General features: G+C 35.0%; 1 protein-coding gene across 1 annotated transcript; it reads left to right on the top strand.

Annotated features, from left to right (window-relative positions):
- Nucleotides 1-657: 657 nt before the first annotated feature.
- On the top strand, nt 658-13,790 carry LOC118648703 (neuroligin-1-like). Its single transcript, XM_036295085.1, has 3 exons — nt 658-2,387; nt 10,893-11,045; nt 13,116-13,790. The coding sequence occupies exons 1-3, from the start codon at nt 1,979-1,981 to the stop codon at nt 13,340-13,342; spliced, it is 789 nt and encodes a 262-aa protein (XP_036150978.1). The 5' UTR covers nt 658-1,978; the 3' UTR covers nt 13,343-13,790.
- Nucleotides 13,791-14,022: the final 232 nt, after the last annotated feature.

Below are 14,022 nucleotides of genomic sequence, written 5' to 3'. Positions count from 1 at the left end.
CCCTGTTTTCTATGCCAAAAATTCAAATACGACTCCCAGAATATATCAAATTTTTAATTGATCACCATCTCTCGGAAAGTAATGGCAAACCACCGAAAGTATGGTATCTTTGCCAAAACAGTTACCATGAAACATGCATGAAATGAAAATCTCAATCTTTAGTTATGAAGGACCGACATGAGAAAGAGAAAAAACTAATAAAGATCAATTAATACCACACACACGCGCACACACACGCGCGCGCGCGCCGCGTGCCATAAAACTAATTTTATGAAAAACAACGTTCAGAGATGAAAGCGGCGGGGTCGAAGAGAAACTGCCCGTACTTGAGAACGTTGTTCTCGCACGCGAATCTTTTCACGAACGGCAATCCTTTCGTCGAACGCACGCGCTCGTGTGTTTCCATTTTCTTGCGATTTCGCATTAAGCCTCCGTACCGTTCCCTCGTAATGGGAATTTATTTCCAACTACGTGATAGCTCGTCCGGGGAATACGAAAATGAATGCCATGATCGTAAAATAACAAGCTGCGTCATGAACCAGGACGAACGTGCTCGTACATACAAAATTTCGGAACTTTCCCTTCCCTCCCCCCTTCTCTTTCCCTCTTTTTCCTACTTAATCGAGAGTAGTGTACGTTATTTTTAAATTTTATCCTTCTATTCGTATAGTTTTGAAATGCCTTCTTTCTTTTTAATATTTTAATTCCCTGACAAAAGTCAATTACGAGATCGTCAGCCGGAACAAAATTCGCAAACTCATGGAGCGAAATTAATATTTCAACCCACGTCATCGCCATCATTCCCCCCGGGATTTTATGGGAGCCCCGATAAGCGATTGTTATCGGCAGTCGCATGACGCGCATTTAATTTTTAATGCAATTGGAAATGTCGAGTCGAATAACTCTCATTTCCGTTTCTCTTCTTCTTTTGTCTCCTCGTGTCTCTTTTTATCCCTTTTTTTATTTTTATTTTTTTCCTTCAACTTCTCTGCCGTAACTCTTTACGGCCACACTTTTTTTCATCGACGAAAACGCGACGCCGATACGTTAAGGGAACTTTGTAATTTCCAGCGCGAATCGTAGAACGGCCATTTCGACGGGCAGACCTTTCCCAATTGCACTCGGTGATACAATTAAAGTTGAGCCGCAGTAAACGAGATCTATCGATCCCTCCGATATAATTGTTTCCATGTTGCGATCAAGCAGCAATTTTTTTCCGTTTACGTCACGAGAAGTAAGAGATGTCCGTGCGTCTTTTCGAAATATTATAAGTACGCGTCACGTAAAATCAAATTCCTCTTATTGTTATTTAATCTCACAATTCAATTAATATTTGAATCTAACAACAACCGGAGATTCTCCCCCGTAATTCTGTCTTTCCTTCCGACGCGCGTTTTCTCTACATCGCCGCGACGATTTTCATCAAACACGAGAATCAAGGCTCGGCCTTTTTGCGCAACGTTTTTAATCACCGGTTCGTTTAGGGAAGGTTGGATCGTATCTTCTCACGCGAGCCTGGTACCTTTCGAATCACTCGCCTGATGCGCTTCCGCCGCGCGTAGAGGATGAAATGGATATTGGGTGCAAGAGCGGAGAGAGAAAGGTGGAGGAGCTTTTCCAGCTTTCTGGCTGTCTGTTTCCGTTTTTCTCTTCCGGAGATCCGTATGCCCTGAACAAAGAGAAAGAGAGAGAGAGAGAGAAAGTGATATATCTCCACGGGGAAGCATCCGAGCGTATTTTGGAAGCTACTTGCGCGAACGGACGGCCGAGGGACAAGGGGCAGGAGAGAGAGTTCATGTTTATCAATTTCAGAGCTATCCCAAGACGCCGGGTGGAATCGATAAAACCGCGACCCCTGATAAAACGACCCCGGGAATAAAACCGATATATATATATATATACACACATAGATGTCATTGTAACGCGATAAAACTGATACACATAGACGTTGTTGTAACTCGATATAAAATTGCCGGAGATGGATGTCCGTGCTCCGAGGACAGTTTTTAAAATAGATAACGGCGAAATATCGGGGAACCGCCCTCTCGCCGCGGATATTAAATTCGTGTTGTGTTTCTCGTGTTGGCAGGATTTGAACAGTCGGCACTTGGACCCCGTGGAGGTGTTCCGCGGGATACCCTACGCCGCGCCTCCGATCGGAGATTTGAGATTCCGACCGCCGATCTCGCCGATACCTTGGAGCGGCGTCAAGCTGGCGGACACCTTCGGCGCGGTGTGCCCGCAGAATTATCCGGATCTCGTCAATAGCACCGCCGCGCTCTTGCAAATGCCGCAGGGCAGGTATCAGCAGCTCAAGAAGATGGTCGCCTTCCTGGCCAACCAGAGCGAGGACTGCCTCTTCCTCAACGTGTACATACCCGGAAGTGGTAAGAAGGCATATATGTCGGATCTATTTATTAGGAGAGAGTTTCTTGAATGCGTGTCGCTTTTTTCTTTCTACTTTTAGTACTAATTTGTATACGACAGAACGTTGGAAATTATAGTTTGACGATTCAGGCGCTTTTTACTATAATGTTTGAACTTCGTTAATAACAAATTTATTTATTATGTTTTTGCAACATGAATTGGATTGTAAAATAGAAAATTTATTGAAATAATCTGAAAATAAGGAATTCTTAATTAATATCTGTTTTATTAATAATTGATTAAAAATTTGATTAAATTTTTGATATAAAATAACAATAATTTTTAAAAGAAAGAACGCCGATAAACTGATTTTAAATTTGTTTTTGCAATTAACCTATTTGTGTATTTATATTAATCATCAATTTTATTTTATATATGGCGATGCAATTAAGGAAATTTGACAAATTTTATAGCAATCCAATTTAATTTTTTATAATTGCAAATATGTATATATAATAAACGTAAAAAATATTTTATATATAATAGACCTTTTTTAATAAAAATATATACAACTTAATACAACATTGCAAAGTTGATTACATTATTATTAGTTACGTGAATTGATAAAAATTTATATTAAACTGAACGTAATTTGTCCAATGTTGTTAAACATGCATTAAAACAGATGTAATTTGTTAAATTCGTCTATAATTATTTGCTTTTCTTGTTTATTTCATATTTTTATTATTATAATATTGGCTTATACGGATTCAGCACATTCTCCCCTATATATTTTGCATAATTTTTAATATAATTAGTATTTAACTTAATCAAACCAAATCTGATTGAAATCTTGGGGACGTGTACAAGTCGTTGAAAAACATTAATGAGATTATTTTAGGACAAGTGATTCTTTTTATTGCACATGTGATCCACTTTCTCGTAATACTTCCGTTCGTTAGAAATTAAATTATAGCACGTTCTCCCGAAGAAGTAGATTTGCCTTTTTTACGGAAAAAAGGGGCAAGGTCACGCGATAAATAACGTCCTAAAAGAGGCTATGCAAAATTACGTTTCTATTGTCGCCTAAAGTACCTCGGCAGTAACGTTAAAGTTTCTTAGTTCTGACAGAGTAAAAAGGGATAATAAGTTTTAATGAAGGTCTTTATTCTTCGGGAAGATAGTAAGGTACTCACATTGAGTTAATGAAAGTTCAACTCTTGCTACCTGATAAATAATGTATTTTTCGTATTTATTATTATTTATTTAAGCAGCATGGTTTGCAAGGATTGCAACTCGATTATCAATTTTCGAGCTTTATTTCAAGGGAAAACATAATGCACGTATACACACAAGCGCACAAGCATACTGCTTATAAATAAATTTTTTTTAATGTTGTGTTGTGAAGATTAATAACGTTTTAACGGTTTCAAAGCGGTCGTACGTTATAAGCACGGGCGACGAGGAAAAAAGAATTTCAAATTGATTTCACGCTTAAAATTGTGTATCGGCGGCAACGTCCAGGTGGCACAATCGACCGGGGTTAATTTTATACGACTAACAAAATTTTATGTGGCGGAAAATAACATGTTACAACGAACCGTTGTAAAGTTTTGGGGTCGCTGCGGCCATAATTCGCCTTCTGAAATTCTGAACTATATTATCTATCGGAGCCGACAATTTATGGCGTCCGTATAGTATTACATGGCGCAAGTTGCTTCCTAAAGTAATTAGTCCTAAAGTAATTAGTACCTTTATACCGGGTAGTATCAACCTGGGAGCAGCCGCATGCGTTACGTCGCACGTAGCTCGGCGGGCGCGATGAAAGATAGAGGCGAATTTGCAAAGTAAAGCGGCCCGTCTGCGGCGCCGTAAACCTCAGCCGGGCTAAAAAGGGAAAAGGAAAGAAGGATTTAAAATTGCACGCGAATAATAAATATGAATACGAAGCAGAACGCAGGGGGAGAGTAAGAAGCTGTAAGAAGGAGGACGATTCCAATCGACTTTTTGTTCCGGGGAAAGTAACTGTAAGCCAATCAAACAGTTCCCGCTCTGTAAGGAATTCAAATTATGTATGGTATATAGAAAATTTTGCCGACACGAGGATCGAGAGTATAATAAAACAATGAAAGTTATGCGTGAGTAAAATATTCATGCAAGTTGTAAATTATGTTTTTTAAAGTGCATTGTAAACGCGATTACAATAAAAAATGGGATAATACTTTGATTTTAATTAGCTATATAAATAAATCTCATCTCATGTGCCGTTTACTGCTCGTGCAATTTTGCTCTTTTTATAAATAGAATAATTGAATTATTTATATTTCATAATATCAATTTTAGAATATAGTGTTTCATAACATAAAAAAACTAGATTTTATAATAAAATTTTTTGTTTCTTGTATAATAATTAATGTTTAGGGAACATATTATTAAAAGTAAACGTCTAAAAAATTGGACCTTAAAGCTGGTATAGTAGAAAGTTATCATAGAAATTCAGCCCGGTAGTAAAGAAGATATTCAACTTAGTTAATTACCACTTAATTCATATTTATACAATACGTTATACAATAAATTGATAAATCAATTAATAAAATATATTTCTATGTATTAAATAACAAAGTTTAAAAAGTGAAAAAACTATAATTGAGTATTTTTAAACTAATTTAAGGGCCAAAAAAATAGAAATATATTGATTTAATAAGGTTAAGATTTTAGGCCTTCAAAATAATAATAATAATATGTCGATAAATTAATAAATTGAAGAAATTCAGCAAACTATCATAGTGCAAATTGTATAATACCATTAATTTATTCATCTTACTTAAGACGCGCAGTGTTCTGGTTTAAACGGTTAAAAGAAAAGGTATTTTTTGCAATTTTTTCAAAAGGAAAAATACAACAAAGCTATTTAATCTTTTAGATATATTTAATACACATTTGAAAAATACAAAAATATTTTTTAATTATAAAATTATCGCAAAATGTCAAAATTATCAGTAGACCATTGAAGTGTCTCGTCTCAAATTAGCGGGCGTGATGGAGTCCGTACCCATTATTGTCAAAGAAACCAAAATTATTTTTAATTTACATACCTATATTTTATCATCGATAAACTAAAAGAATTCAGAAAAGCCTTTTTAAACAATTTTTATCGCACAAACAAAGCAAATTTTTTTTCAAAAATTCGTCACTTTTTCATTCATTCTTAATGACTTTTAATTATATGCTTTCTTTGGGGTTTTTTTTAGTTTTTAGTATCGTAAAAGAATATGTAAATTAAAAATAATTTTTAACCAAAAAATAAAATTAACTTGTTGCTAGTAATTAAAACCAGGAATAAACAATTTTTAAGTAGATAAACTGGCAAAAATAATTTTGTTTCATACATGAACTATGGGCTCCATCATTTCCGCGAATTTGGGATTCTAGCGGCGAGGCATAGTCAACTGATAACTACAACATTTTGCAACAATTTTATAATTATAAATTTTTTTCTACTCTTTAAATGTGTACTAAAAATGTACTAAAAATGTATGTAAAAGATAAAAGAGCTTTTTGGTTCCTTTTTTTTTTTTAAAACTTGTCAAAAATATTTTTTAGCCGTCCACACTGAAAAAAAAATTTACTAGATTGAAATAAATATTTTTTCAAATAGTACCAAGCAGAAGTTTTGTAAAAAATAAATAAAAGTTATTTCAAATATGATAATATTTTCTATAATTTAGAAAATGCATTACACATTTTCTATCAATCTAGAAAATGTATAATACGTTTTCTAAATTATAGAAAATATTATTTGAAATAAATATTATTTATTTTTTACAAAACTTCTGCTTGGTACTATTTGAAAAAATATTTATTTCAATGTAGTAAATTTTTTTTCAGTGCAAACCAGGACACTGTCTTAATTGGAAATTCATGCAAAAATTACAATTTATTCTAAGCTTGTATGTGTCTTGTTTCATGAAAATAATACTACATGAATATATGTAGTAACCTATCTTAAAGTCCTTTTAGTTTAATCATATCAATAAAATTTATTATACAATAATATATATGTGTTGCATTTACGGCACGCTACAAAAATTGCTAATTTAGTCGATTTTGTATTAGATTTCTGAGTGTCCATTAGGTAAAACCATACGCAGATTGTTCAATTCAAAATTCTTATATTTTTTTCAGGGTAAGCGCTTCATGTATTTTATAAGAAAGACGAGAATTAAGTTGTGTACATCTTATATTTTAAATTTAATATATTTGTTTCCTCGCGTGTAAATCCCGGGTATTGCTTTCACGGTCGATGCGAACAGAGGCACTGGCCTCAGGTTAATTATAACGAGGACGATCGCTGATTTCGGAACAGGAAAATAATAAAAAATGGTTCTTTGGTCACTATCTCGAAATTTATTTTAACGAGAATCAAAATCAGTCGGGCAGAGGTTCGTACCGAGTCGATTAACTTTGCAGAAGTGTCTGGCGCAAAATCTTCAAGCAGGATCAAATGTACAATAACGGAGATGACGAGATTTCCCGAAATCTCCCGAATTCATCTTGAGTCGCGTTCGTTTTAAAACTAAATCTGGGCTGAGAGACAAACACGCGCCGTGCTCGTGTACATGCTTATCCGTTGGAGCTGTAGACTTTCACTCGTCATGTCAATATATGTATTTCCACTTAAAGTAATACGAAACAATATCATAGATATTTTTTTAGTACTGACAGTGAGTTAAATTTAAATTTTAAATACGTTTAGATAGACGAGCAATACTTTACTCCTCACGAGATTGACACAGAATTGGAGACGGTAATGTAACTTGCGCTTTTCTGTCGCGACGGAAAAGTTTGTTTTGCATGGTGAAACAGAGTCAGTATTCAAGGAGATACTCAAAGAAATTTTATCGGCTGTCAAACAGCACGGTCATCAGTCTGACTAACATGTTTACTTCTTTTCTCTATTTGCCTCATGGCTCTCGTTTCCTATTGCTCTCATCTTTTTCTTTTGACAAAAGTAAGCATTGTTATTGGGCTCTCTATGTTTTGCTGCTCCAATCGGCTTATATTACGGACTAAACATGTTCTTTCGTTAATCTTTACTGTGCGCTAACCGATGGTGCATATTAAAACCATAATACGTAAATCAATGTAAAATGTGTATTTAATATAAAGGATTAAATATTCTCAATACATTTTATTGGTTTCTTTGGTAAAATTCTTTGGTAAAAGCTTTTGTGCATTTGCCATAGTGCCCCCGATAGGAAAAGATTTATAAAATTGACAAGAGAATTGTAAAAGATTTATAATCCATCATTATGAGGGCATAGTTGAGAAAATAGATGTAGAAACATTAACCTTTTATAAAACATTAATAAATGTTTGCGCATTAAATTTTGAAATAGTATGTTGGCATAATAATAGCGATATGGCGAATCATCTTAACAGTACATTTGCAAAATTAAATTTAGAAATAAATTGTGCAATAATTGAGAAAAATATTTCAGTTTTAACATGTTTAAAACATTTAGAAATATAATTGTGCACAAAAAAGACTCTAATTATTCCCCAATTATTCCTAAATTATGATACACAAATATTGAAATATGGAATGTGTAATATTGCATGTTTCAATATTTGTGCATTATAATGTAGAAATGATTTAAGAGTTTCTGACCGCTATTACTAATATCAATGAAATACTTAACTCTCCAACGGACGCAACTAATTTGTCAAAGTGCCTCTTTTTTAATTTTTATTAAATGTCTAGTGAATAAGCGATATTTGTTAAATTCATTGTAATACTTTTTGAAATTAATTTTGAATTAAATATTGAAGATTAAATGCTGTAAATATTGCACATTATTATTGCTGCATTATTGCTGCATTATATTGTAAAAATATTTAAGCTTATAATGTGATAATTTTAAATGCTGAAATAATTGCAAAATATTTATGTTTTAATATTTGTCTAATCTTTAACAAATATTATTTAAGAATTATATTCTGACAAAACTGTTGCGTTATGGCGAATCATCTTAGCACAATCTTTAATGCCATTATTGTACAATGTTTGCAAAATCTTCCTATCGGGGGCGTTTTGATAGTAATATTGACATGACGACGTGAAGTCTAATTCTAGTGAGACAAATTCTAGTTAAATTCTCGTTGATAAATATTTGTGATCACATGCGCGTTCCTTCTCTTAGGCAATCTTAATCCAAACTAGAGAGGAAGATAATAGTATATTTATTAAAAAATAGAAAAGGAAATAAAACGTATAATCACACATTACAATTTACATACCTTCGTTATGTGTCTAACGTTCATTGTAACGGTTCAACTGTAATTTATTCGACGTTGTGGCAATTTGTAGTGAACACATGAAACCCTTTGCAGGCAGTCGAAAGTAAAAACACAATATAATATCCATAATATTGTTATTTCGGATAGTATACGCACATAAACTACAGTAAATATCAAATATCTTGAAAAATAATTACAAGAACACATTAGTTAACAGTTATTGGAAAAATTATAGCTGGCCATCTTCTCCGTATGGCCATCATACCCTAATTTACCCTAAAGTTACGTTATTTCTGTAAAATCTGATTGTAAACTACCAAATATCGGAAAAAGTTTTTCACTATGTACTTAATCAACCGCCGTGTTGCATGACGCCTTCGGGTGCGATCAGGTGCGGATTTCGCGACGATTAGAGCGCGATTAACGATCGTCGTAAACAGCTGCTCGATATGCGATCACGTTCCCCATAGATAAGACGAGTTACAGAGCTATATCGATCGGCATTCGGTAATCGGCAAAGACGGCGCCTCGGAACCACGACGTTACGCGTCGACAGGTATCTCCCGTCCGGGGATGATCGATACTAATTGGGCTAGTTTTACGAGTTAACGGATAATCAAAGTAAGATCGTGGCGCGATTGAATTACTAACTACGATGATTGCGAGCTCACGTAACTTGGCGAGGAAAGCGTGAAGCCGCCGCCGCCGCCTCCTCCGTGGTGATTTAGGATGATGTCTCCCTAGACAGGTAATCCGATGTAGTATAAATCGTGTAACAGACAGACGTTAATTAGTTGCGACACGGCGGACGGATAAACGCGCACTCCCGGTTTATTACTTGCCTAAGACGATTATCAATTAAACGGGGAGGGAGGGGGGGTGGGTGAAGGGACTTTTAATCTCGAAATCCCAAACGGCTGACGGAGAGCAGGGCGTCGCGGAGAAGGACGACCGCGGTCGGGGGAGGGGGGGGAGGTTCGCGAAACCCCTAGGTACTTGTACAAACACGAAAACCTCGAGACGCGCGCGGATCAATAAAAACCGTCGCGTAATCCGCAAAGCCTTATTAAAACAAGCTTTTCGCTTTAATTTACCTTCGGTTTCGGCTTAAGAGTCGACGCCCTCGGCGTAAAATTTTACGTCCGCCGTAAAAGACGAGCGTTTAAAAAGAGGAGAGAGAGAGAGAGAGAGGGGGGTGTCCGTTTTTTATCGGGGGCAATTTTTCCCAAACCCGCGGCGTTTACGACGGCGCGAAAAGTCCTCCCCGCCACGGCGAGAAAAATAAATTGGCGAAACAGCGGCGATCGGCAAATGAACAGGCGTGAGCTATTTTTCTCCCATAGAGCTCGACCTATACCATAACTACGTGCGACGAATCGCGATGGTTGCGCGTCGCCGCCGCCGTCGCCGCCGCTTTCGCGAGATCTCGCAGGCCCGTGAAAACGTGACGAGCTCGGATCCTTAGCGCGGATTACGCGGATGCAATTAATCATCTTAATTGCGCAGGTGGGCGAACGACGGGAACCGACTAATTGGCTGCAGGGACGATCTCATTTTACAGGCCCATACAGGACGAGAAATGAAAACGTGCGCGAGCTTGGGGGGGGGGGAGGGAGGTAGATAGATTCAAGTCGGAATATAAACACTATATATGTAATGTATATATACACTGAGAAAAATATGTTGTTAATTTGACTTAATTTTTCAATTTGATTAAGTTTCTTTAGTTCAAGTATTCATTTATTTAACTTAAATTCATAAAATATTTGAGTTTTTAATTAAATCTATATTTGACTAAAGTACATAAATATTTGAATTAAACAAATTAAATTGAGTTGAAAAATTTAGTCAAATTAACAACTTATTTTTCTCAGTATATATATATATATATATATATATATATATATATATATATATGTATATGTGAAATAAAGTTACGAAACACGTACGAAGTATGATACTCTTCAAAATGATGAAAGCCCTCACTCGACTCGCAATCCCGCCGCTTAACGTTTCCGCGACTCGCTCGCGGGTAAAGGATATAAAACGCGGGTATAAGCACGATGCTGCGTAAACGATAATGTCGCCCGGTATTACGGGAAAGTTGGATCTGTCAATGGGAGGTTTATACGGATAAGAGGTTTATTCGCGGAAGAAAATGGTGGAGCGAGACGCGCGCGGACCGTTCCGCCTGCTGTATAACACCCGCTTACCACTGCTTTCAGGATCCCGAGGACTGGAGGCGCCGTACGCGGTGATAGTGTACGTACACGGCGAGAGCTTCGAATGGGGATCGGGCAACTTGTACGACGGATCGGTCCTGGCAAGCGCCGGCCACGTCATAGTGATCACGCTCAACTATCGTCTGGGTATCTTAGGTACGTGCCACCCTTTAATCAGCCATCTCTCGCATCCCCGAAAGCATTTTTATTAAATAAACCTCCCCGACACGCAACATTCTACGATCGCGGAAAAGAACCACCCACCTTGCCCGAAGGTAACTTAATTTGTAGCTCGTAATTGATATTTTTATTTACTTAGTTAGATTTTTCTTTATATTTTTGAGTGCGCCACTTTATTTGTAGTGCGGATGGGCATATCTACGATTTTTTCAGGAAAAAACGAGAGATATACACTGAGAAAAAAAGTAATTGATTCAACAAAAGTTTTTTGTTGTGGGCTGCCAACAAAAGACATATTCAATACAATAATATATGGTATGGTTCAATACAATAATACATAGTTCAATCAACATCATTGCACTTGCATTAACAGCAAATATTGTTAAACTAAGTATATCTTTTGTTGGCAGCCCGCAACTAAACGTTTTGTTGAATCAATTTTTTTTTCTCAGTGTATTAATGAAGTTATAGATCGCCTATCCGGTCTGCTATCGGATTTTGGTGATGAATATAATTTTTCTATTAATTTAATATTTTTAGTTCATATAAGAGAGATATAATAATTTCTACTATTAGATAGAGAGCAAATTTTACACTGATAAATCATTTTTTCTATTTTTTACAATGTCCCCTCGTTTCTCATTTTGAAAAATACAATATTTTGTAAATTATAATTTACCGTTTTTCTTGATTAAGATGTACGTGAAAAACAATTATTGAAAATGAAGCCGTGTAGTTTTTTAATATTGCTATTTTTTATTGTTACAAAGTACTTATAAATATTTTTCTAGAAAAAGATTTTTAATTTACAAAAGAATATTGAAAAGTCTCCTCTAGAAAAAAGACTGCTAAACTTTACTAAAAATGTAATATTAAATTAACGTGTTAAATGAAAAGAAATGAAATGATCAATAATGCGAAAGAAATCATTCAATACAAAATTAAAGAATTATAGTAATTCTTTTTATCCAAAGCGATTTGATCTGCACATTTTCATGTGACGACAAAAATCTACTTAAAAATAAAGTTGTATTTTTTAATAATTATAAATGAAAGAATAGATTCAAAATTTATAGATTGAGGGTTTTAACTTTTTTTTATCTTTAGATATGCCCATATGAAAAAAAGTTTTTTTCTACACTGAGAAAAAAAATTGCTAGATACAAATAAATATTTCTTTGAATAGTGCTAATAACATATTTTATAGAAAATCAATAATATTTATTTCAAACAAGTAATATTTTCTAAATTATAGAAAACTAGTACTTGTTTTAAATAAATATTATTGATTTTCTGTAAAATAATATTATTAGCACTATTCCAAGAAATATTTATTTGAATCTGGTGTTTTTTTTCTCAGTGTACGAATGTTATTTAAATAGACACTAAATCAATTTTCGATTAATTATATTGTCGTTAATATCGGGAAAAGTTGCATCAAATCTCTGTAAAACGGAAAAGTCGCGTCTCGCGCGTCTATTACAACTCGCATTTCCTTGAAAGTAACTTTGTATCATTAACTGTCTGCTATATTCTAGGAAATAGAGAGATAGCTTCGTAGAAACTATTTACAGTCTTAAGTCAATATTGGCATTTCAGAGACTCACAAATGTATCTCCGTCGCAGTGCGCTGTGAATATACGAAAGTCCGAAAATGTCAGTTCTATCTATTTACTTACCAAACTGCCTCGGTTTATGACTTAATAGCGTAACGAATATTTACATGCTCCGTTTAATTATCGTTACAGTCGAGAGACGTTAAATCGAATTTTGACACGCGTATCGCTCTTTATTTCTCTCGCGATTTTCTTCGGAAATTTCGAAGGGAGAGAAATTCCCGTCCCTTAAATCGAGCACACGTGCTTTCATGGCGAACGGAACTCGCGGACGAAATTTTATCGAACAAACGCTACCGCATCGTAAATGTTGCGTGAGAACGAGAGGAGAGAGGAAAGAGAGAAAAAAAAAAGGAAAGAAATGCAATAAGGGAAGGGGAGAAAAAGGATATCGCGGGATGAATCGCGAATGGTTTTGGCATCCTTCCAGGATTCTTGAGGACTCGTCCGTTCGCCGACCGAACGAGCGGATCCGGCGGGAATTTGGCTTTAAAGGACATCGCGATGGGACTCCGCTGGGTGCGTGAAAACATCGCCGCCTTCGGCGGCGATCCAGCGCGGGTAACTCTAATGGGCCATGATACCGGAGCGGCGCTGGTGAATTTACTATTGCTCGCCCCTTACAGCAAAGGTAGGAGAGAGGAATCCCTAGCGTAATTAGCAATTAATCCTTCGGCCCCGCGCACGAATTGTTCACTGAGAGAAAAAGGTGTTTAGTATTTATGACTGTAATACCGCATGGTAAAATAATTATAGTTAAGAATTCCATTTATATAATTATCACTACTAGAATGTTAATAATAATCTTGAAAGTTTGTTAATTGACTATAAAGACGTTTCATTATATATTATGATATCTAAATTGTTCATTTTCTTGTCTTCAAACGTTTTTTTTTATATAATATAATTTATTTTTAATTCCAGCTTTCTTATTTTAGAAACTTTGTTGTTTAATACATAAAAATGTTTTATTACTCAGTTTATTAATTTTTTGTTATAATTAACTTTACTGTGAAAAGTGTTTGAATTGTTATTACTGCCTATGGTGTAAGTTTTTAGGAACCAATTTCTCGATGTTTATTTTTTATTATATTGTAAAAACATTATTGCAAATACGAAACAGTATTGTAAAAGCTATCATCTGATAGAAGACGCTTTCTAGTTTTCATTTATATTTTCAAAGTTTTATTTTTAGCTTTTGTACTTTTAAAAAATGTTACCCAAAAACATGATATTCCTGTATTGGTGACTTTTTTCTAGTGAAATATAAATATACGGTCGGTAGAAATAAAATAAGTATTCTTGTGCAGTAAATGCAATTACTAATTTAGTAACAA

Source organism: Monomorium pharaonis, unplaced genomic scaffold, assembly GCF_013373865.1.
Source record: "Monomorium pharaonis isolate MP-MQ-018 unplaced genomic scaffold, ASM1337386v2 scaffold_61, whole genome shotgun sequence".
Lineage (NCBI taxonomy): Eukaryota > Metazoa > Arthropoda > Insecta > Hymenoptera > Formicidae > Monomorium > Monomorium pharaonis.
Note: the sequence above shows the minus strand (reverse complement) of the source record. Positions and strands in the feature narration are given on the sequence as shown.